This window comes from Mastigoproctus giganteus, chromosome 9 (assembly GCF_048544385.1).
Source record: "Mastigoproctus giganteus isolate SK-2022 chromosome 9, ASM4854438v1, whole genome shotgun sequence".
In the NCBI taxonomy this organism is placed as follows: Eukaryota; Metazoa; Arthropoda; class Arachnida; order Uropygi; family Thelyphonidae; genus Mastigoproctus; species Mastigoproctus giganteus.
The window spans coordinates 139,515,541-139,542,596 of NC_143583.1; the positions used below are offsets into that span (position 1 = coordinate 139,515,541).

Genomic DNA, 27,056 nt, shown 5'->3' on the forward strand with positions numbered 1-27,056 from the left:
GGCACCTGGGGTGGATGGGATCTATTCAGTTATATTAAAGGAGGCAGCAAAGGAAGTAAGCAAACCCTTAGCCATAATTATGAGAGCTTCCTTGGGCTCAGGGGAAGTACCCATGAACTGGAGATGTGCAAATGTGACCCCAATTCACAAAGGAGGATCAAAGGGCGACAAGTAATTATAGACCTGTTAGTTTAACTTCTGTTCCTGGAAAATTAATGGAGGCACTGGTTAAAGAAGCACTGCAGGATCTTCTAGACAAGACTTCAGTTATAGCTCAGACACAGCATGGTTTTGTTAAGGGGAAGTCATGCCTGACCAATTTGACTGGATACTATGATGCAGTCACAAAAGAACTGGATGCAGGGAATAACTTTGATATTATATACTTGTATCTTAGAAAGGCTTTTGATACTGTTGCACATGGAAGACTGCTGAACAAATTGGAGCAATTTGGCATTGGGAGGCAAATTGCTGCTATGGATAAAGGGGTGGTTGAGGGGGAGAAGCAGAGAGTGGTGATCAATGGACACTGCTCATCGTGGACTAATGTTATCAGTGGAGTCCCTCAGGGTTCAGTATTGGGTCCATTATTGTTTTCTGTATTTATAAATGATATTGATGATGGTATATCAAGCTCAATGTCCAAGTTTGCAGACGATACGAAGGTTGGCAGGGTTGTCAAGGACACTACTGACACTATGCTACTGCAACAGGATCTGGAAAGGTTGAGCAGATGGGCTGAGAAGTGGCAAATGAAGTTTAACATTGACAAATGTAAAGTACTACATATGGGAAACAGCAACCCCAGAGCAACGTATCAACTCTGTGGTACTACACTGACAGTGGTAGAGAATGAAAGGAACCTGGGGGTGGTTGTGCAGGCAGATATGAAGTTCTCTGAGTAGTGCAGACGGGCTGCAAGAGTAGCTCATGGTGTATTGTCGATGATATATAGGAATTTTTCTAGCAGGGATAAGGAGGTAATTATTCCCTTGTATAGGGCAATGGTCAGGCCACACCTTGAGTACTGTATACAGGTCTGGAGGCCTCATTTCAAGAAGGATGTAGAGCTGCTGGAACGAGTACAGAGAAGGGCAACAAGATTAGTGAATGGAACAAAGGGGTGCTCTTACGAAGAAAGGCTTAAGTTTTGCAAATTACAGTGTCTGGGGACTAGGCACCAGCGAGGTGATCTGAAAGAGGTGTATAAAGCCTTGAATGGTTTGAGCATGCTCAATGCTGATGGGATTCTTCCTCTTGCTCAGAATATCACCTGAGAGGGCATAAATTCAAATTGAGAAAAGACAGATGTAGGATAGACATGAGGAAATTTGCCTTTGGCCAGCGGGTGGTTGGTTGATGGAATAGACTTCCATCCTTGTCATGGAAGTTGATAGCCTAAATAAGTTTAAGGCTCAGCTGGACAGGTATTTTGAACGAACAGAGGGGTGAAGTGGAAGTGGTTATTTTTTATTTTTTATTTATTTTTTTTTTTTTTTGGCTGATGCTGCATAAGCTTGCTTTCTTGCATCAAATGCCTCTACTAATGCTAATGTTCAAATTTAATCCTAACTCAACTTTTTCTCAACACTGCCTCATACTCCAGGTCTCCTATTCCTAATATCATTGGTGACAAAGTGTATAATAATATCACCTTTTCATACCCTTAAAAGATATCTGCTCTACAACAGTATATACTTTTGTCTCTGGCAAACCTATTATGATACATTATGAAAAAAAAACTAAGAAAACAGCATGGGAGGGAATGACAGTGGAAGGATTTGATCTAACACGATTAAAGCCAAAGACAAAAGTGCTGTATCACTTGGCCAATAATTTTGTTTTATATTTGCCTGGAATTTTTATGTATATTTGCATATAACTGATTACAAAAAGGCCCCAACTAATTATTGCAAACAGTTGTAGATTTCATAATCAACTAATTTGTGTATAATTTATTTTATTTATTGAAATTATCAATTAATTCAATTATGCCCATTATGCAAAAAACGTGGACCAGCAGACAGAATTCAGGCTATAATACGTAGCACACGACTTGTCAAACATATCAACCTCCCTTTCACAGAACTGTAAGATGTGATAATCACTGCCTTCCCCTCCTCCCTTTTCAGTTGAACCATCAATTATACTGCCATGATAAATACTAAATGTCAGATTAAAGGTTGGCTTTTTTTTTTTTTTTTTGGAAACAGGTGTAATGTCACAATACTATTGTGACATTACGCCTTCATGTAATGCTAATACACTAGGGCAGGGGTTGGCAACCTGTGGCTCTAACTTTTAGTCCACATGAAGCACAATTTGAAATGGAGTTAGAGGACTGAAAAATCAAGGACATGTGGAGGAGTGCAAGACTAAAATGCCTTAAAATCAAAATTGAGGATTTGGAAAGGCAAAAGGCTGCCCTTGCAATTCTACACAAATGGACGGCAATAGATGAGCTTAAAAAGCAAGACCAAATTGTGTTCAATGCATGGAGTAGCTTACTGGACACGTATATAAATTTGAAAATATTTGCATTTGGACTTCTCTCAGTTTTTGTTTGACAAATTTCTGCAGGCAATTTTTGAACATTAACTATATTAAAAATAAATCAAGAAACCATCTGAGCAATGAGTCTCTCAGCATGTTTAAAGATAAAAATTACGGCATATTTGTCTGATGTTGAGAGACTCGTTCAAGAAGTTCAGCAGCAAAAGTTACATTAATTCGTACCTAACCGGATGTTTGTTACATTTTTTCAGTATTAATAAATAATATTTAAAAATATATATTGTTTTAATAAAACACCTTCCCACTCTATTCTATTTCTTTAAAAACTCCTCCCCCCCACTCAAGCTGAGGTGCAGCTCTTCAGATTCTCTCTTTTTTTTTTAATTAGATCAAAAAAGGCTCTTCATTCAGAAGAGGTTGCCGACCCCACTCCACTAGGGCAATGGTTTCCGAACTAACTAAGACCTACAGACCCCTTCAAAAATCAAAAAGTTTGTGGAAATCCCCCATATATATATATATATATATATATAGATTAAATAAGTGTATGAGAGGGAGAATTGACCTGTCAGTAATTATAATGAAAAAAAATTAAAATATCACCTGAAAAATAAAAGCAGATTAAATAAGATTAAATTAACATATACAGATATGTACCTAATGCTATAAATCCCAAGATTTTAACTACATCATTAAGGGCCAGCAGCCAAAACCAAAGGAAATAAAGCAAGAAGTAAGGCCTCTGTTTCTGTTATCACATATACATAGCAGGCAGGAATAGTGAGCAGACGTATATCATAGCCGATCCAACAGAGACCAAAAAGAAAAAGTATAAGAAACCAATCAAATATAATTAAAAATCAAAGTAAAATGCAAAATTAAGATAAAATTAATTCTTGAACTAAAATTAAATAAATAGCAAACAGCCCTACATGAATTTTAACAAAGGAAATGTAATATGAAGACGAAAGGATATAGTCAAAACAAACTTATGTGGTGCCTGGCAGGAGAGGGTGAAATGGGCTGGGGGAAGCGAATGTATCAAGGCTGTATCGGTGACCAAAGATGTTAGCCAATGCAAGAGAAATAAATTTTGTAGAGTCTAAGAACAGCAAAAAGTAATTGGAAGAAGGGGAATATAGTAGTGCTCAGGCAATTACTTTTTGCTGTTCTTAGATCCTATGTAATTTATTTCTCTTTCACGATTAGGTTAACCGAAAGCAATATTCGAGATGCTATTTTACCGCTCTCACTCACTTTTTTTCTTCTCCAACAAAGTTTAGTCTTTTTAACACTATGTAAGTTATTGATTTCTTTCCTATGCTGGTCCATTTACCTCATTTGTTTAATTGCCGACTTCCCCATCACACGGCTAAGGTTTACTTTGACCTATTTACACCTTCTCTTCCCCCCATACTCCAGTTACTTTAAAACTATGGTTATAAATTTGTTGGGAACTATCAGCTAACTTCTTTGGTCACCGATACGGCCTTGATATGTTCGCTTCCCTCGGCCTCTTTCACCATCTCCTGCCAGGCACCACAGTAAGTTGTTATATTTTGACTATATCCTTTCATCTTCATATTACATTTCCCTTGTTAAAATTCACATAGGGCTGTTTGCTATTTATTCAATTTTACTTCAATCGAAATTAATTATATCTTAATTTTGCGTTTTACTTTGATTTTTAATTATATTTGATTGTTTCTTATGCTTTTCTTTTTGGTCTCTGTCGGGTCGGCTATGATATATACATCTGCTTGCTATTTCTGCCTGCTATGTATACAGAGTCTAGTTGCATTATTATGACCACACCTACCTAGTATCTGGAAAATGCACATTTCGCAGCATGCACCGCAGCCAGTTGCCATGGGAGGGACTCAGTAAGTCCGAGGAAGGTTGCTACGGGTATCTGTGACCATGCAAACTGCAGTACACCCCAGAGTTCCTGTCGGTGGAGGATCCATCTGTCTGATGTGTCGACTGAGGTGGTCCCATAGATTTTCAATTGGGTTAAGATCTAAGGAATTCGGTGGCCAAGAGAGTAGCTTGAAGTCTTTGTTGTGCTCCTCAAACCACTCACGGACAATATGGACAATTCTGGCGACATGGCGCATTGTCTTGCTGATAGATACCATGGCCCCCAGGGAACACAGTCAACATGTACGGGTGTACCCAATCGGCAACCATTTGCATTCGGGGTGCCCTCCAGAAGTATCAGCGGACTCAAGCGATGCCATGAAAACAATCCCCAGACCATAATGCCGCCCCCACCAGCCTGCCTTCTGCCAACAATTGTGTCTGGGTGTCTGTTCTCAGAGGTTTCACACCTGATATGCCACCATCCATCCACTCGATGGAGCAGAAACCATGACTCATTGGAGAAGGCCACCCACTGCCACTTGGCCAGGGCCAAGTGTCGGTATTGCTGTGCAAACTAACGGCATTGTTTGTGATGAATAGCTGCCAGCATGGGTGCTGTCACCAAGCATCTGCTCTGGAGCCCAATGTGCATCAGGGTCCAAATGAACCGTGGGGCCACCTTTCTGATGGCCTCACGGTTCATTTGGACAGCCAGTTGAGCAACGGTAGTGCAGCGATCGGTCCTGACCAACTGTTTAAGCTGACGTTCACCTCTGGGATCAATGGCACATGGGACTCCACAAATGGCATGTCGGGTCGTCAAAACTGTCCCATTCATCCAGTCTTGATACATTTTCACCACTGCAGCATGTGAGCATCATTTCACAAAGTCTGCTGTTTAGAAAACACTGGCACCTCTAGTCCAACAGCCGATGATCATGCCTTTTTCCAGGTCTGATAGGTCATGTGCTTTGCCCATGACAGAGGCTGTTACTGTGTTCACGGATGCCAAACATCAAGCCTTACATTCTTGTGACGTGTGAACTTGACATGTGCAGTGTATGATTCGCTAGGCATGTGTGATGTCTGCATTGGGGGTGGTCATAATATTGTGACTGGACTCTGTATGTCATAACAGAAACAGAGGCCTTACTTCTTGCTGTATTTCCTTCAGTTCTGGCTGCTGGCCTTGATGACGTAGTTAAAATTTTGGGATTTATAGCATTAAGTTTTGTATATGTTAATTTACTCTTAATTAATCTGCTTTTATTTTTCAGGCACTATTTTAATTTTTTTCATTATAACTACACTGACAGGTCAGCTCCCTTCTCTCTCATACACATATCTAATCTACGTATCTATAATTCGTTATGGTTGCTGGTTATTTCTGCTATCGCTAGCAGTGCCCCAAGTCCATAAACCAACTCAATACATTAATTTTTAATTCATGTTTAGCTGTTATGATTTTTCACTACAACTTATTATTATTAATTATATATATCTATATATCCACAGTGACTCCTGTATCTGCGGGGGGTATACGTTCCAAGACCTGCAGTGGATGGCTGAAACTGCAGATATAAGCGAACACCTGCTGAACCCATATATAATGTGATTTTCTTGTACATACATACATACAATAAAGTTTAATTGATAAATTAAACACACAGTAAGACATCATCAACTTTAAATACGGTAATAATAAAGTACAGCAGACTACTGCAGATATAAGCGAACACCTGCTGAACCCATATATAATGTGATTTTCTTGTACATACATACATACAATAAAGTTTAATTGATAAATTAAACACACAGTAAGACTTCATCAACTTTAAATACGGTAATAATAAAGTACAGCAGACTCTCAATTTACCGATATTAGATTAACCAGGAAATGGATTAACTGGGACACTTCAAGACACAAAAAAAAAAACAACCAGAAATCATAAAATTCAAGTAATAACTTGAATAGGTATAAACAGATATTTTGCAAGTCGTAAATTAGGGACAAGAACCAGCGTTACAAGTCGTCATTGAGAGATTAGTGTACCTATTATCTTGCAACCCCCGCTGTCTTCACACATTGCTAAAAACAACAAAAAAAAGAAACCAAATGTTTAGTTTGTTTTAGTGCGTTGCGTTCCATCGCACCACAAAAGGACAAATTTTGTTTCGTTATTTATGTCAGGGATGTTGAATTAATTAATTAATTAATTTATGGTTTGCCAACTGTTTTTTGTAATTGGTTATCCAGTTTTCTCTCTTATTGCTCACTGAGATTGATGGTAGATTGCACTCTGTCTTCTGACTTCTACACTAATGCTGATGCTCCCCAAGGTTCAGTTCTTTCCCCCACTCTTCTCCTCTTGTATATTAATGACCTTTTTCCACTGACTGGAAATCCTATCCATAGTTTTGCCAATGATAGCACATTGCATTCCTCCCTCCATTTTGAGAAACCTTGCCCTGCTCAATCAGCTTCAATTTCTCAAATATCTGCTACCAATTCCTTAAATGCCGATCTCCACGTAATTCTCCAGTGCGGGAAAGACAACTTAATTTTTTTTTTTTTTTTTTTATGAAAATCCCGAACACGAAAGGTATCAAAACCTTTCGTGTTTGGGATTTTGATACCTTTCGTACTTAGTACCGTGCATGGGTTGGAAGAGAAGTATGGGGGGGGGGTTCTGGAAACTTTGCTCTAGAGACTAAACATGGGTTTCACCACTTCAAGCCTCCAATAAGCAAAGTGGTGGTATTGCACCGGTTGATGAGTCATCTACCACCTGCTAGTTGATTTCAATCCTTCTAAAACTCAGTCTTGTCATATCTCACAAAAAGGATTCTTCTACTCCTATGCTTATCTTTAGTGACACTCCAATTTCTAGGCAAGTTGATATATATCTCTTTTGGGGATTACCCTGACTTCTAATCTCTCTTGGCAAAAGCACATTACAAATATTGCTTCCTCTGCATCTAAAAAACTTGGTTTTCTCTTTCGCTCTCGGCGTTACTTTTCTTCCAATCAGCTGTTCACTCTGTACAAATCGCAAATTCGCCCTACCATGGAATATTGTTCCTACATCTGGGGCGATGCCTCCAAAACCTCTCTCTCCTAGGCTTCTAGATTCCATGCAAAAGAAGGCAGTTAGGTTAATTAATGACTCATCTCTAACAAAGTCTCTCCATTCTCTGTCTCATAGACGTACTGTTTCTGCTGCATGCCTTTTCTACAGATACTTCCATGGGCACTGTTCTTCTGAATTGGCTTCTATAATTCCCGCTCTCTCTTTCAAAACAGTGCGAACACATGCTGCCACAAGCCAACATCCATTTACTGTCCAACTTCAAACTCGCAGAACCAACTTTTCATCTTAATTGTTTATTCATTCAACTGCCGTTTTCTGGAACAACCTTCCTTCATACGTATTTCCTGAAAATTAGTCTACAGAAGTTCAAGTCTAATGTCAACAAATATCTTCTTTCGTCTTCTCAACCTCCAACCAAAGCACGGTACTAAGTACTATAGGTTCTAATACCTCTTGTTTTTGGGGTTTTCATAAAAAAAAAAAAAAAAAAAAAGGCAATGAGATAAAGCAATACTATCTCATTATTAGCAGTGACTCTTCATGCATTAAATATCTGCAAATAAAAGAACCACCAGGTGGCAGTGATCAATATATTGATGTGGGATTTACTCAAAGATATAACTATTGTCAATAGCAAAGGGAAGAACTTTTGGTTTTGGAAAAGTAACTACAATAGTCTCAAATTTTTAAATTCTATATAGGGGAACCAACTGATGTCACCAACAGCAAATTCTAAATGAGAAGCATTCTTGGAATTAATTACAGAAGGCTACTAAGATTTTCATAACAACTAACAGTACTCTTCAAGGCCTAAATGGATGTCAGATGAACTGATGATACTGATAGCAGAGAAGAAAAATGCATGGAATGCATATAAATTATCGGTTGATATAGATGTCTACAGTAAAATAAAACTAGTCTGCAAACAAATTAGAAAGGAGGTTAGGCAAGCCAAGGCAGATTACCACAAATCTCTTGCAAGAGAGCAAAGAAAAGCAGAAAAGACTTCTTTACTTATAACACAAGAAGGAAAAGGTGAATCACACTGGCCAACTAGATATGAATTGGTTTAAATTTTGATGATCCTGCTAGGTTTCTTATAAATTGAATAGATATCATACATCTATATTCAAATATTAGTAATTTTTTTGGAACGGGGATACAAGAAGCGTATCAAATTCTAAAAGACAGAAAAATGATTTTGTTGTTGTTGTTTTGGTTTTTAGGAGCATTAGCAACTAAGTTCATATTGCTCTGGGAATATGCGGTGGTCATTCCCTTGACCTTTCCTCATCCTCCATATTTGGTGGTGATGGGCTCGAACCCTGGTCTAATCAAGAAGCCTGTGCTACGCACTGCTGCTCCTTCCCACCTGGCTACGGAGGCGCTCAAATGATTTTGTAATGACGAAGAGGAAAGTGGAAGAGAAATTGTTGCATCTAAAATGTTAAAAAGGCAACTGGGGTGGTGGAATCTATCCATTTATTTTATAGGAGTCAGCAAAGGAGGTAAGCAAACCTTTGGCCACAATTATGAGAGCATCCTTGGATTCAGAGGAGATCCCTGTACACTGGATATGTGCAAAAGTATCCCCAATTCATAAAGAGGAAGCAAAGGATGATGTATAATTACAAACCGTGTTATCTTGACTTCTGTTCCAAGGAAAATTAAGGAGTCACTGGTTAAAGAAATAATGCAAAACCATTTACTCAGGAATGCAATCACTGAATGAATTTGTTACGGTGCAGTCTTGTCTGACCAATGCGATTAGATTCTATGGTGAAGTAGAAAAGGAACTATATCAAATAGTCAGATTTCGGAAACCATTTGGAACTGTTCCACATAAAATACTGCTTATGCCACACTGCTCTCATTTGCTGTACAAATTAGAGCAGTGTAGTATAAAGAGCAAGTTACTGCTATCAGCACTGGTGCTAGCATTTGTGGCACCTGAGGCAAAACCTTATACAGGCAACCCCCCATATAACACAGTTTCACTCTAACACGATTGATAAATTGCGGCAATGCTCATACAACAAAGTACGAGCATTGAAAAACCTGTATTATGTAATTACACACTCAAACAAACTCAAACTGTGTTACATAATTACACGGTACTTATGTAACACAGTTTGAGAATTGCTGGAAATCTCACATAACACGGTATTTTTGAGCTTTTGTGCTGGGAAAACTCTGCCATTATGTTAGATGTAATTTTCAACATTTCCATTCCTTTTTGTGAATCCCTGCTGTTGATTCGCTAGTTGTTATCGTCTTCGTGATATTTTTTCTAAAGCACATTTCTGGAGATCACTACCATAAAACAGGCCCCTCCTTAGCCAGGTGGGAAGGAGCAGCAGTGTATAACATACGCTTCTTGATTAGACTGGGGTTCGAGCCCGTCATCACCAAATACAGAGGATGCGGAAAGGTCAGGAAATGACCACCGCATATTCTCGGAGCAATATGGCCTTAGTTGCTAATGCTCCTAAAATCCAAATAACCAACCAACCAACCATAAAACAAAAACAATTTGCATTTTCCAGTTGTTATGTTGTTATTTTGGTTTTTAGGAGCATTAGCAACTAAGGCCATATTGCTCCGGGGATATGCGGTGGTCATTGCCTGATCTTTCCTCATCCTCCGTATTTGATGGTCACGGGCTCGAACCCCGGTCTAATCAAGAAGCATGTGCTATGCACAGCTGCTCCTGCCCACCTGACTACGGAGGTGCTTACACTTTCCAGTTTTTCTGTTAGTGTAATCAATTATAAACGGGTAGTAAACTCAATCTTCTTGCATTTGCTATAGTACTGATAGCTGGAATTCACGTTATTATGGTGAAATAACGTGTCCCCAGGGGTGGGCTGTTCCAAGGGTGAAAGGGGTGCCCTGCACCTGGGTGCCAACATTCAAGGGGTGCCTGAAAACCTGAAACTTACATACACATATGAAGAAAATATTAAACGGGGAGTGCCAAATTTCAGTTGGCACCCATGCGCCACATTCCGCAGTACTGCCCCTGTGTGTCCCCTTCCATGAAATATTCAATCATATAACAAACAAATTTTCAGAAACTCATTAATCTGTATTTCACTTGTGCGTATCATGTTTGTTGCAACTTGTGCATGCCGTGTTCTTTGTTATTTATTAATTGCTTATCGTTTTTACTGTTTTAAATTTTACAACCAAAAAAAAAAAAAAGTCAGTGAACAGAAATATCAATAAGTATGTACATATTACTGTACATTTATTTTTATTTTGCTAAATGGAAAATATTCTTCCAATTTTCACGTATCATTTTGCCACACTGCTCTCATTTGAGAAGAAAATTAAAGGAACATACATTATCTGACATATAAGTATCACAGTTTGTAAGGCAAGACTATTTCAGTGTTATTACTATTAAAATTACTACTATTATAAACAAAGTTAAAATATTAAGTTATTACTACAATAAAAATTAAGTTTCCGATAGTTATAAAAAAAAATGGTGTATTTTTGTTAGCTTTTGGAATGTTACCCCCCTCTATGTACGTTCTTAGCCCCTTATAACACGGTTTCACACTACACGAGATTTTGTAGGAACCAAATTACTGTGTTATACGAGGGTTACCTGTGGTGATTTCAAACAATTCTAATTGTTGCTACCACCACCACCACCACCACTAGGAGGGGCATCACCAATTTGAACCGATTTTATCTTCCATGATCCTTTACATGGATGACATCACAGGAATTGTGATCTCTCCCACGCTACTCCGCTATTTTTCACAGTAATTTTTTTAATTTAATTTAAATTTTGTTACTGGATGGCACCACAGATTTTTTCATAAAAATAAATTTTCTTTTTGTGGTGGGACTCAAACATGCATATCAGCATGCTTTATGAGTAAATGTCCTAACTGCTAAGCTAATTCCATTATTTCCATTCTCAAAATCTTTTGAGAACACTATCAACATACAGTTTAACACAAAACACATTAGAACATCTTAGTTTCTCAATGTTCATAGAACAAAACAACTATTTACATTATAACACAAATCACCATGCATTATCATAAACTAAACTCTTATTCAGTTACTTATGAGTGCTCAATTTCTTTCTTAATAACTGTTTGAGAAGACATTTTTCTATTAGCTAAAATACCACCTAGCATTCTTTTACTGAAGTAAAAACAAAATATTACTTCAACATTCACACTTTATTTGTGTAATTCTACCTTGTTCATCACAAGAACTGAATGTCACATATTTCAGTTAACTGCACAATGCAATTTTCCATATGCAATATGTCCATAGACTTTTAATGAATATTTTCTATTAGAATAGCTTTCTTTTAAAAAGTCTGTCAGCAAAACGGGAGAAAGCCAAAAATTTCTGTTACTTATCAAAATAGGCAAATCATCAATACAAAAAACCTCTGTTAAGCACCATAATTCCTGTCTTAAACCTACAATACAAATGGCAGTCGAAAATTAGATGTTCAGCAGTTTCATTTGTGCCAAAACTGCACAAGAGGGAAGCCACTAGACCCAAGGAGAATAATCTTGAATTGATACTTCCATGCCCTGACCAAAGAAAAGAAACATTTAGGCCTGGACAAAACCAAGCAACTTTCTGTATCAGAAATTCCGATATAATAGGAAGAAATTTTTTGGTTACTCGACAACATCAGCTGTATTCTATAACTGCTAATCAGCAATATATTAATTTCTTAGTCTGATATTATCTTCTTTCAAAGACAATTCTAAATTAATACTATAATTACCAATTCTAGTAGGCAGAGATTTTCTTCAGAAGTACTGTAGGTAATGAAATATAATTTCATATTTTATGGGTAATTTGCCAGTCAACATGTGGAGAGACATAGTGGATACAGTACAAAATATCTACTTATGGTAAATAGAAAGAAACACTGAGCCTGAGAAAGATATTTTGTCACCAAGCTATTCTGTACACGAAATCCCCAGGCACCAGCCAACATAACTTATGATTGGTTGAAAATACAGCCATAGTACAATTTTAAAGTCATTGGTTTTACATCACAAATTAATTTTGAAATTATTATTTGTTGGGGAACAGAAAATATACCAGGTAATGTGGTAATAATAATATTGGTAATATGCCTGAAAAGTGCCTTCAAGACGCCTGGTCAGCGTGAAGAGGAAAAGACCAAACCCTCCAGCAATGAGAGCACAACAATACAAATGGCCCTCAGTCCCCAGCAGCTTTCACTCTCCCTCTTACGGCAGCGAGAGGATCAGAGTGGAAGCAGAGGGTGCTAAGAATCTCTGGGTACGACCAGGCTGCCATGCACGGAAATTGAACTTGGCCTGTTATAACGTACGATCACTCATCGGTGAAGATAGGATATTAGAGCTGGAAAAGGAATTAGAAAATGTGAATTGGAATATCATCGGTTTGGCTGAAACAAGAAGAAGAAATGAATCACTTATAAGTTTATCAAGTGGAAATCTGCTGTACACCAATGGAAACAGTGAAAGGAGTGAAGGTGGAGTTGGGTTTCTGGTCCATAAAGATTTTAAAAACAACATTTTGGAATTCAAAAGTACATCACCAAGGGTGTCAAGACTAATATTCAAGATTTCTAAGAGGTACAAGCTAAAGATTATAATGATTTATGCACCAACATCGAGCCATGATGATGAAGAGGTTGAAGAAATGTACACTGAAATTGAGAGTCTTCTAGATGAGCAGAAAACCCACTACACTATTATTATGGGGGACTTCAATGCTAAGGTTGGAAAAAGGCAAAACAGCGCAGAAAGAGGAACTATAGGAAATTTTGGAATTGGTGAAAGAAATAAAAGAGGTGAAAGACTTGTGGAATTTGCAGAATCTCAAGGACTGTCAGTAATGAACACTTTTTTCAAGAAAAGGGTGAACAGAAAGTGGACATGGAAGAGTCCAAATGGATTAACAACTAACGAAATCGACTTCATCCTCACTAACAGAAGATATATTGTGAATGATGTTACCGTCCTGAATAAGGTAAATGTTGGAAGTGATCACAGAATGGTAAGATGTACACTTGATATAGATGTAGGAAAGGAAAGGAAAAAACTGACTCGAGTAAATAATACAAAGGTCTTTGCGATAACAGAGGAGGAGAAAAAGCAGTATGTACTGGAACTTAAGAACAAGTTTGAGCTTCTGCAGACTGCTCAGGACCAAGATATCGACGAGGAATATTACAACTTTCTGAAAGTGATAAAGCCCAAGAAACCTATAGGGAAACAGAAAGCCAAAGAAGAAAAAATTAGTCAAGAAACACTTGTCATGATGAACCAAAGACGACAAATGAAGAGCAAGAAAAACACTGACAGGGAGAAAATTGAGTATACTGAGTTATGCAAAGCCATTAGAAAGAGACTCAGAGAGGACATAAGAAGATTTAACACAAGAAAAGTAGAACAAGCATTAAGGGAAAACAAAGGATTTAAATCAGCAGCCATGAGCAATAATACAGAAAGACAAATGATACTGAAACTGAAGAATAGCGATGGTGTACTTATAAACAGCAGAGAAGGCATAATTCAAATAGCAGAAGACTACTATAGAGAATTATACAAGGAGCGAGGGAATGACACCAGCAGTGGGGAAGATGGATTGCAAAGTAGCAACACATACGACATACCCGATATTCTTCCTGATGAGGTAGAACATGCATTGAAGAAAATGAAGAATCGGAAAGCCCCGGGGGAAGATGAAGTTACTGTAGAGTTGTTAAAATTGGGAGGAAGAGACATAACACAAAAACTGGCAAGGCTCTTCACAAAGTGCATTAGAAAAGGTGTGATGCCTAAGCAGTGGAATAATGCAATCATAGTTTTGCTCCATAAGAAAGGTGATAAATCAGAAATTGGAAATTATAGACCAATTAGCTTGTTATCCCATATCTACAAGTTGTTCACACGGGTCATTACTAACAGATTAGAAAGAATACTTGATGAGAATCAACCGAAAGAGCAAGCTGGCTTTAGGACAGGATTCTCAACTATGGATCACCTTCACGTAATATCACAGCTAATGGAGAAAGCAAATGAATATAAAACACCATTATGCCTGGCATTTGTGGATTATGAAAAGGCATTTGACTCCATACAGCATAAGGCAATGTTTCGGGCACTGGAAAGACAAGGCATAGATACTCCATATATTATGATTTTGAAGAAAATATATGAGAGTGCTACATCCTTTATTAGACTAGACAAAGACAGTAGCAAATTTAAAATCGAGAAAGGAGTTCGACAAGGAGACAATATCTCCGAAGCTGTTTACTGCTGCCCTTCAGGAAGCTTTCAGAAGATTAGACTGGTCGCAGAAAGGAGTCAATGTGAACGGAGAGTACCTAAACCATTTACGATTTGCAGATGACATTGTGGTCATAAGCCACGATCCCAAAGAATTAGAGGAAAATCTTAATCAGTTATGCACAGTTAGTAAGGATTTTGGACTAAAGATGAATATGGCTAAAACAAAAGTAATGATGAACAAGTATGCCACGGAAAGGGAAATAATGATTGAAGGAGCAGTAATTGAAAAGGTGGAGTCATATACTTATCTGGGACAAGTTATTAGCTGTAATAATGATAAATGGCTGGAAGTCAAGAGAAGAATAAATTTTGGATGGATAGCATTCAGGAAATATAGTCACATACTGAAGAGCAATATCCCAGTTTGTCTGAAACGTAAAATAATGAATCAATGTATACTCCCCACCATGACTTATGGAAGTGAAACTTGGGCACTCACCAAAAGAATGGAAGAGAAGCTAAGAACTACACAGCGAAGAATGGAACGAATTATATTGGGAATCAGACTGTTAGATAAGAAGAGAAACACATGGATTAGGCAGCAAACTCAAGTAAAGGACATTCTTATCAAAACTAAAGAACTAAAATGGTCTTGGGCAGGACACATAGCTCGAAGACATGATGACAGATGGACTAAGAAAATAACAGAATGGTACCCAAGAGGAGCTAGAAGAAAACCTGGGAGACAAAGGCGGAGATGGATAGATGAAATTCATGAGTTTTTGAGTAGTAAATGGATGGCCAGTGCTCAAAACAGAAGGAACTGGATAGTTGCTGGAGAGGCCTTCATCCTGCAGTGGATTGAAAATGGCTGATGATGATGATGATGATGCCTGAAAAGTCACCTTAAATGTACAGTAGTTTAGGTGATTAGCTTAATAAACTATATTATTAATTTCACACGGTATGATATTGTTGTTGGGTTTTTTGGTGCAAGGACTACTATGGTCAAATTGCCCCACATGGTATGAGTGGTATTAATTATAGTAATGATTTTCATAGTACAATTTTAAAGTCATTGGTTTTACATCGCAAATTAATTTTGAAATTATTATTTGTTGGGGAACAGAAAATATACCAGGTAATGTGGTAATAATAATATTGGTAATATGCCTGAAAAGTCACCTTAAATGTACAGTAGTTTAGGTGATTAGCTTAATAAACTATATTATTAATTTCATACGGTATGATATTGTTGGGTTTTTTGGTGCAAGGGCTACTATGGCCAAATTGCCCCACATGGTATGAGTGGTATTAATTATAGTAATGATTTTAATGGAAAACAACCACATAATGTCCTTTCCTAACTACTGTATATTTCTTTCTTAAATAATTGTTCTTAAATGCAAGAGGGTGAGGTGTGAATGTTTACTGTAATTAAATTTTAAGCCTTCATACCTACACCTTTGAATAATCTATGCCTACAGTCAGCATTACAAGGGTGATTACCAGAATTTTATGGTCCGACTAAGAGTACACCAGCATGTATTTCTGCACTCAACGTCATTAAGGGATTATGGATTACTGTACCTATCATTGTATAATTGTAGAAAGTGAAAACCTAACAGAAAAAAAAATAAGAAAAGATATTTTGTATTTGGGATAGAGAAAGTAGAAATTTGATGGCACGGCACCTATTTCAGGTGGTGCCTGAAGTGCCTCACTTGGCACTCCTATTGCCTGCCCTGACTATGGAAAAAGTCTGTCAGCAAAACGGGAGAAAGCCAAATATTTCTCCAGTTTTGCTGACAGACAAAGAAAAAAAAAGACAAAGTGATTATCAATGGGCAGTTCTCATTGGATTAATCTTATTAGCAGAGTCCCCATGGTTCAGTGCTGGGCCCATTGTTTTCAATATTTATTAAAGATATTGATAAAAGCATATCAGGCTTAATGTCAAAATTTGCAGATGATACAAATTTGCAGGTTGGAAGGCTGTTTAATGCCAGTATTCAGGCTATGCTCCTGCAACAAGATCAAGAAAATTAGGCAGATGGGCTGAGAAGTGGCAATTGAAGCTTAATTGCCAAATGCAAGGTCCTGCATAAGAGTAGCAGTAATCCCAGAATAGCATACCTCAATGTGGCAGCACATTTACAATAGTTGAGAAAGAAAAAGGCCTGGGGGGGGGGGAATTGTGCAGTCAGCCATGAAGTTCTCTTTGCAGTGTAGGCGGGCTGCCAGGACAGCTCATGGGGTTTTGTTGCTAAACGTGAATTTTGCAATCACCTCCTTATTCCAGCAGGAATAAGGAAATGGTTAGGCCACATTTTGAGTACAGAATAACTTATTTTAGGAAAGATGTGGATCTGTTGAAACAGATGCATAGAAGAGTAATGAAATTAGTGAGGTGAACATAAGGTTACTCTTCCCAAGAAAGAATTCCGTTCTGCAAATTGCAGCAGCTAGAGACTAGGCACCACAGAGGATGTGAATAATGAAAGCCTCATTTTAGGCAGGATGTGGTTCTGTTAGAATGGATGCAAAGAAGAGCAATGAGGGCAACAAAACAGTACTCATACCAAGAAAGTGTTTAGTTCTTCAAATTGTACAACTAAAAACTTAGCAACTGCCAGAACTGATTGAGATGTTTAAGGCTTTGAGTGGATTTGAATAAGCTAAATGCTGATGGCATCCTCCTTCTTGCTCACATAACACCTGGCTGGTCAAAAATTCAAATTGAGGATGGTTGCAGAGGGGAACAGGTATACTGTGTGTTATCAGACACTCAGCCTAAAACACTTATGGATCCAATATCTCTCTATTACAGAAGATTAAGAAGAAGTCCTGTTGCCTCCCTAAAATCCACTCATGCACACCTTCTCGATGGTAAGCCCTGTTACGTCACTTAGGTGGCAACGAACGTGTAGAGTGGTTCTCTTCAAGACGCCTGGTCAGCGTGAAGAGGAAAAGACCAAACCCTCCAGCATATGACAGCACGACAAAACAAATGGCCCTCAGTCCCCAGCAGCTTTCACTTTCCCTCTTATGGCAGCGAGAGGATCAGAGTGGAAGCATAGGGTGCTAAGAATCTCTGGGTACGACCAGGCTGCCATGCACGGAAACTGAACTTGGCCTGTTATAATGTACGATCACTCATCGGTGAAGACAGGATATTAGAGCTGGAAGAGGAATTAGAAAATGTGAATTGGAATATCATCAGTTTGGCTGAAACAAGAAGAAGAAATGAATCACTTATAAGTTTATCAAGTGGAAATCTGCTGTACACCAATGGAAACAGTGAAAGGACTGAAGGTGGAGTTGGGTTTCTGGTCCATAAAGATTTCAAAAACAACATTTTGGAATTCAAAAGTACATCACCAAGGGTATCAAGACTAATACTCAAGATTTCTAAGAGGTACAAGCTAAAGATTATAATGATTTATGCACCAACATCGAGCCACGATGATGAAAAGTTGAAGAAATGTACACCGAAATTGAGTGTCTTCTAGATGAGCAGAAAACCCACTACACTATTGTTATGGAGGACTTCAATGCTAAGGTTGGAAAAAGACAAAACAGTGCAGAAAGGCGAACTATAGGAAATTTTGGAATTGGTGAAAGAAATGAAAGAGGTGAAAGACTTGTGGAATTTGCAGAATCTCAAGGACTGTCAGTAATGAACACTTTTTTCAAGAAAAGGGTGAACAGAAAGTGGACATGGAAGAGTCCAAATGGATTAACTACTAACGAAATCGACTTCATCCTCACTAACAGAAGATATATTGTGAATGATGTTACCATCCTGAATAAGGTAAATGTTGGAAGTGATCACAGAATGGTAAGATGTACACTTGATATAGATGTAGGAAAGGAAAGGAAAAAACTGATTCGAGTAAATAATACAAAGGTATTTGAGATAACAGAAGAGGAGAAAAAGCAGTATGTGCTGGAACTTAAGAACAAGTTTGAGCTTCTGCAGACTGCTCAGGACCAAGATATTGACGAGGAATATTACAACTTTCTGAAAGTGATAAAGCCCAAGAAACCTATAGGGAAAAAGAAATCCAAAGAATAAAAAATTAATCAAGAAACACTTGTCATGATGAACCGAAGACAACAAATGAAGAGCAAGAAAAGCACTGACAGGGAGAAAAATGAGTATACTGAGTTATGCAAAGCCATTAGAAAGAGACTCAGAGAGGACATAAGAAGATTTAACACAAGAAAAGTAGAACAAGCATTAAGGGAAAACAAAGGATTTAAATCAGCAGCCATGAGCAGTAATACAGAAAGACAAATGATACTGAAACTGAAGAATAGTGATGGTGTACTTATGAACAGCAGAGAAGGCATAATTCAAATAGCAGAAGACTACTATAGAAAATTATACAAGCAGCATGGGAATGATGCCAGCACTGGGGAAGATGGATTGCAAAGTAGCAACACATACAACATACCCGATATTCTTCCTGATGAGGTAGAACATGCATTGAAGAAAATGAAGAATCAGAAAGCCCCGGGGGAAGATGAAGTTACTGTAGGATTGTTAAAATTGGGTGGAAGAGACATAACACAAAAACTAGCAAGGCTCTTCAGAAAGTGCATTAGAAAAAGTGTGACGCCTAAGCAGTGGAATAATGCAATCATAGTTTTTCTGCATAAGAAAGGAGATAAATCAGAAATTGTAAATTATAGATCAATTAGCTTGTTATCCCACATGTACAAGTTGTTCACAAGGGTCATTACTAACAGATTAGAAAGAATACTTGATGAGAATCAACCGAAAGAGCAAGCTGGCTTTAGGACAGGATTCTCAACTATGGATCACCTTCACGTAATATCACACCTAATGGAGAAAGCAAATGAATATATAAGACACCATTATGCCTCGCATTTGTGGATTATGAAAAGGCATTTGACTCTATACAGCATAAGGCAATGTTTTGGGGACTGGAAAGACAAGGCATAGATACCCCATATATTATGATTTTGAAGAAAATATATGAGAGTGCTACCTCCTTTATTAGACTAGACAAAGACAGTAGGAAATTTAAAATTGAGAAAGGAGTTCGACAAGGAGACACAATATTTCCGAAGCTGTTTACTGCTGCCCTTGAGTAAGCTTTCAGATTAGACTGGTCGCAGAAAGGAGTCAATGTGAATGGAGAGTACCTAAACCATTTAAGATTTGCAGATGACATTGTGGTCATAAGCCACGATCTCAAAGAATTAGAGGAAAATCTTAATCAGTTATGCACAGTTGGTAAGGATTTTGGACTAAAGATGAATATGGCTAAAACAAAAGTAATGATGAACAAATATCTCAGAAAGGGAAATAACGATTGAAGGAGCAGTAATTGAAAAGGTGGAGTCATATACTTATCTGGGACAAGTTATTAGCTGTAATAATGATAAACGGCTGGAAGTGAAGAGAAGAATAAATTTTGGATGGATAGCATTCAGGAAATATAGTCACATACTGAAGAGCAATATCCCAGTTTGTCTGAAACGTAAAATAATGAACCAATGTATACTCCCCACCATGACTTATGGAAGTGAAACTTGGGCACTCACCAAAAGAATGGAAGAGATGCTGAGAACTACACAGCGAAGAATGGAACGAATTATATTGAGAATCAGACTGTTAGATAAGAAGAGAAACACATGGATTAGGCAGCAAACTCAAGTAAAGTAGTAGTAGTGGCATGTGATGCAAGAAAGCAAGTGTATGAGCTTATGCAGCATCACCCAAAAAAAAAAAATCATCACACCATTCCCTCCAAATGCCTGTCCAGTTCCTCCTTAAATTTATTCAACCTATCAACTTCGACAATTACAGATGGAAGTTTGTTCCAGCAATTAAACACCCGCTGGCTAAAGGCAAATTTCCGCACATCTATTCTACATCTGTCTTTTCTTAATTTGAATTTATGCCCCCTTAGGTTCGTAATCTGAACAAGTGGAAGGATCCCATCAGAATTCAGCGTACTCAACCCATTCAAGGCCTTATATACCTCAATCAGATCACCGCGCAGGTGCCTAGTCTCCAGCCACTGCAATTTGCAGAACTTAAGCCTCTCTTGGTAAGAGGATCCCTTCATTCCCCTCACCAATCTTGTTGCCCTTCTCTGTACACGCTCAAGTAAATCTACATCCTTCCTAAAATGAGGCCTCCAGACCTGTACGCAGTACTCAAGGCGTGGCCTGACCATTGCCTTATACAGAGGGATAATCACCTCCTTTTCCCTGCTAGCAAAATTCCTATATATCATTGACAAAACCCCATGACCTGCCCTGGCAGCCTGTCTGCATTGCTCAGAGAACTTCATATCTGACTGCACAATTACTCCCAGGTCTTTTTCATTTTCTACCACCTTAAGTGTAGTACCACACAGTTGGTACGTTTCTCTGGGGTTACTTCTACCCATATGCAGTACTTTGCATTTGTCAAGGTTAAACTTCAGTTGCCACTTCTTAGCCCATATGCCCAAATTATCTAGATCCTGTTGCAGTAGCACACTGCCATTACTGTCATTAACAACCCTGCCAACCTTTGTATCATCTGCAAACTTCGACATTAAGTCTGATATACCTTCATCAATATCATTGATAAATATACAAAAAAACAGTGGACCTAACACCGAACCCTGTGGGACTCCACTAATAACATTAGTCCAAGAAGAGCAGCACCCATTGATTACCACCCTCTGTTTTCTAGCACTTAACCATCCTTTTATCCATTGTAGCAACTTACCCTTAATACCATTCTGCTCCAATTTGTACAATAGTCTTCCATGCGCAACAGTGTCAACGGACATTCTTATCAAAACTAAAGAACTAAAATGGTCTTGGGCGGGACACGTAGCTCGAAGACATGATGACAGATGGACTAAGAAAATAACAGAATGGTATCCAAGAGGAGCTAGAAGAAAACCTGGAAGACAAAGGCGGAGATGGATAGATGAAATTCATGAGTTTGTGGGTAGTAAATGGATGGCCAGTGCTCAAAACAGAAGGAACTGGAAAGTTGCTGGAGATGCCTTCATCCTGCAGTGGATTGAAAATGGCTGATGATGATGATGCAGAATAGACATGATGAAATTTGCTTTTAGTCAGCAAGTAGGACACTAACTGGTGGAAAAACTTCCATCTGGTGTTGTGGAAGTGGGTAGTTTTGAATAAATTTAAGAAAACTAGAAAAATTATTAAAATGATTGGACAAGTAATGTGGAAGGTTTTTTTTTTAAAGCTTGCTTTCCTGCTCATTTTCCACTACTAATACTATCTCAGCAGATGAAGGGTAGAGAATGGCATTACTGTGTTCCAGTTGCTAATGACCACAGAAAAAAGGCAACAACAACAACAACAACAAAATACAGGACAGCCAAAAAAAAAAAAAACAAATACCAGCTATCTGAGAATCATATCTGCTAAATGCCAGTGAGAAGTTTGTTTGTTTGTTTGTGCACAGACACATGCCTATGGCCCCAATATTTGCAGGCCTAAAAAAAGGATGATATATATATATATATATATATATATCCAAAATATGAGATGAAATATATATATATAGAAAATTTATAGCAGTACATACCCCAATACTCCCCAGAATCTTAAAACCAAAATTTATCTAAAATGCACCATTGTTAAGATATCAGCAAGGTTCACTACACAAACTGAGATTGACAAACCCATGACATGGAACTGATACATCACAACTTGCAACCTCTCTACTGACCAAAGTATCACCTTCTGCATCTGACTGTTTCATTATTTATTAAAGTGACATGTATACCTACCATCTCAATATTTGTTTCCCACCAATTGGTGTTATATTCATAGCAAGCAGGTAAGTTGGAATAGTTCCCCCCCCCCCCATGGTTGAGTCAATGTACGTTCAGTACCTTTAATATTGAAACTGGTGCTGCACTAATTTCTCTGCAATTGTGTAACTTTAATTGTTAGCAGCGATGGATGTATAAAACTGTACATAACATTATAATCATTTCAATGAAGAGGAAGTCACAGAATTAAACACCGGATTCAAATAATCATATCTTTTATTTAATTCATATGAATATCTGTCACTCAATCAGCAATGTATCATTTTGGTGTGGCTGATGCAACTACACCAAAGCCCAGCAGTGTCAAAAACAACAATATATATGTAATGATAAAATTATGTTGTACTAGGACTCAACCTCGTGATGATACGCAACTAGCAAATTTCTCAATGCTTCAATAAAAAACCAACACACAATAGAAAGTACCTTCTTTACTCACTAGTTCACTACCCCTACATGCGATGTTCAGTTCATAATGTTCCTTATAAACCAATATTGGTAATTAAGACAGCGTCGAATTCACAAAATGGGCATTTCGTCATACTAATATGATTGGATAAGCATAAAGTGGGGAGCAGATCCTTCAGTATAACCGTATCATCAAAAGTATACAGTATTTATAATAGTACACTTAATAACTAACCCTAATAACCATAATCGTAACTTACCCATTAAAATTCGAACTTGCTTTTTACCAAATAATCGTGTAAGTATACTGGATATCGTTAAGCCCATGCCTCTTTCTGTGTTAGAATTTACTTTAACAGAACAAAATTTAAAAAAAAAAAATTACCAACTACAAAACTTTAATGTTTATACTTTCAAACTGACTAGTTAACTGTGCCACGTCCCAGAACCTGACTTGCTATGAGAGTGACGTCAGAGTAGCAAGATCCTGTGCATTATGTTGTTGACTCAGACTACTGTCAGAGACGAAACATTTAAAAAAAAAAAAAAAATCATTAACATACAATTCTATGTTGCTATTATTGTTGTTTAAGATTAAGCATCAAAACAATAAAAGAGGTGAAGCAATCTCATATCATGTTTGTAACTGCTAGGCTTTCTATTTAACAGGATGAAAATTCAAGTTCCAGCTAGCGATATGTTATGTTTGTAATTACATATTGTTCATGTTAGCCTTTCTGTTTAATAGGATGAAAAATTCAGGTTCCAGCAAAGCGGAACAAAAAAAAAAAAAAAAGCTCTGGTGGACCCCAGAGTTCCAAAATATGAGACGTTCACACAAAAAGGGAGGAGTTCCAATGAGCGCGGAGATCTTGGCCACCTGCGGAAGAAGAGGCCCTACTCCAGTGCTACAGAGCAGCAAGAAACAGATAGACAGTACTGAAAAGATAAAGAGAAATAAGCGCGCTCCCTGGGAGCGACTGGTATCAATGACAATCTATTGAATATAATTGCCTATGTTGGCCCCTAGACAAGTGTCCATCTCCACCATATAGTCTGTATTAAAAATGAAATCTGAAAAAGAACAAAAAAACAGGCCACTCTGCCACCAAGGGGGACAACACCCACAGGGGAAGTTTGCCACCAGTACCCCGTCCCTGGGCTCTACTGAACCAGGAACCAGGTTAATTAGAATATGAACCAGGCGGCAAACATTACTACTTTATTACTACTTTACTATGTGTGCATCAAGCACCAACTCCGCTCCCAAACAATGTAATGCAATACCATTGAGAGCCACCACGACCATCCCCTGGCTGCGCACACTAGGAGAGAAAAAAATAATAATAATAAAAATAATAAATAAATAATAATAATAAATAAATAAATGTATATTTAAATAAAATAAAAATAAATAAATTAATTAATTTTAAAAAATTAAATAAATAAATAAAAAAATAATAAAATTAATATTAAAAAATAACAAAAATAAAAAATAAAAATACCGGCATTCCTCGCAAAGAGGGACTAATTCCGCATCGGCCAACTCTCTCATGCCAAAAAAAATCCTCAAGTAAGTATAGAACATACACACCCACACACAACAAAAAAAAAAAAAAAAAAAAAAATAGTCCCCCCACCCTCACAAACCCTACACCCCGCATCAGTAAATTCTCTGATGCCAACCAAATTTTTTATTTTTATTTTGCCAACCAAAATTAAAAAAAAATATATATATATATATATAATAAAAAAATAATAAATAAATAATGTACATGAGCAACATACAAGGTTAAACTACTCAGAATTTTCCAAAATAGCTAATTGCTTCCTTTTCCGAAAAACTCCTTTTGCAAAGTCTTGTAATATCTGAAAGGGCTCACATCTGGTGAGTATGGGCTTGGCACACCCAGGGTCCTGAGCTGGATATCATCATTCTTCTCTTTCTTGGTGATTTCCTTCTACATCTCTCTCTCTCTCTCTCTCTCTCTCTCTCTCTCTCTCTCTCTCTCTCTCTCTGGGTCCTAGGGTAAATTAATTTTTTTTTGGCTGGTGCAGTATAAGCCTCAGGCTTCCTTGCACCATATGGCTAATAATAATAACAATAATAACAATGCTCAGGATTAGATAACGGTAGTAGTGGCATTTGATGCAAGAAAGAAAGCAAGCAAGAATGCAAGAAAGTATGAGCTTAGGCAGCATCAGCAAAAAAAAAAAAAAAAAATTACAAAACAATTCCCTCTAAATGTTTGTCCAGTTCCTCCATAACTGTATTTAACCTATCAACTTCCACAATGACAGATGGAAGTTTGTTCCAGCAATTAAACACCCGCTGGCTAAAGGCAAATTTCCACACATCTATTCTACATCTGTCCTTCCTCAATTTCAATTTATGTCCCCTTAGGTTCGTAATCTGAACAAGTGGAAGAATCCCATCAGAATTCAGCATATTCAACCCATTCAAGGCCTTATACACCTCAATCAGATCACCTCACAGGTTTCTCCAGCCGCTGCAACTTTCAGAACTTAAGCCTCTCTTGGTAAGAGGATCCCTTCATTCCTCTCACCAATCGTGTTGCCCTGCTCTGTACACGCTCAAGCAAATTTACATCCTTCCTAAAATGAGGCCTCCAGACCTGTACACAGTACTCAAGGAGTGGCCTGACCATTGCCTTATACAGAGGGACAATCACCTCCTTTTCTCTGCTAGCAAAATTCCTGTATATCATTGACAAAACCCCAAAACCCTGCCCTTGCATCCAGTCTGCATTGCTCAGAAACCTTCATATCGGACTGCACAATTATTCCCAGGTCTTTTTAATTTTCTACCACCCTAAGTGTAGTACTACACAGTTGGTACGTTTCTCTGGCGTTACTTCTACCCATATGCAGTACTTTGCATTTGTCAATGTTAAATTTCAGTTGCCACTTCTCAGCCCATCTGCCCAAATTTTCTAGATCCTGTTACAGTAGTATACTGTCATTACTGTCATTTACAACTCTGCCAATCTTTGTATCATCTGCAAACTTTGAGACTAAGCCTGATATACCTTCATCAATATCATTGATAAATATACAAAACAACAATGGACCCAACATCGAATCCTGTGTGACTCCACTAATAACATTAGTCCACGAAGAGCAGCACACATTGATTACCATCCTGTCTTCTCCCATTCAATCATCCTTTTATCCATTGTAGCATTGTACCTGTTCATTCCCTCTATGTAGATCTGGCACATGGGTACTGAGGATTATTCTTAACTGCTCATAAATTGGACAATCGAAAAGCATATGATCCCAAGACTGTAACGTTTGACAAACACAATATGGATCAGACTCTAATCCTAACTCACACAATTTACTACTCTAAGACCCATGGCCAGTTATTAAATAGGAAGTTTCCATATTCATGTAAAACGACCTATTTTTCTTATTATCAACATTAAAGGTCATATTAGGTATAAACATCCTAGTTATAACTCCTGTCTCACTAATAGTCCCTCTATCTTGCCACATATATATATATATATATACCCCAGGTCTCACATTTGGTGAATATGGGGTTGGCACACCCAGGATCCTCAGCTGGATATCATTATTCTTCTCTCTCTCTCTCTCTCTCTATCTCTCTCTATCTTCAGAAACTTTTTTTTTTTTTTCGGCTGGTGCAGTATAAGCCTCGAGTTTCCTTGCACCATATGGATAATAATAATAATAATAATAATAATAATAATAATAATAATAATAATACAATACAATACAATTTTATTTATCATTTGAATTGTTTGAATTGTTATCAATTGAATTATCAAAAAAAAATAATAATAATAATAAAAATAATAGTAATAATAATAAATACAATACAATACAATACAATTTTATTTTATCAAGAGAATTTGTTTACAAAAAAGAACTTGTTAAGAAAAGTGAATTTCTTGACAAGTTGTAATTCATCATTTACAACGGTTTTTGCATACAGATTTGTTAACTAAGAGAAAAGACAATGAAGTCATTACACATAGTACATTCCACACTGCAAATAGAGAATG

General features: G+C 37.5%; 1 protein-coding gene across 1 annotated transcript in view; it reads right to left on the reverse strand.

Annotated features, from left to right (window-relative positions):
* Arf4 (ADP-ribosylation factor 2) overlaps window positions 1-23,474 on the reverse strand; it is a 155,245-nt gene extending 131,771 nt beyond the window's left edge. The window contains exon 1 of the mRNA XM_090381565.1: window positions 23,265-23,474. Coding sequence (XP_090237691.1) covers window positions 23,265-23,331 — 67 coding nt within the window. The 5' untranslated portion in view covers window positions 23,332-23,474. The remainder of the gene's footprint in view (window positions 1-23,264) is intronic.
* Between the last annotated feature and the right edge of the window lie 3,582 nt (window positions 23,475-27,056).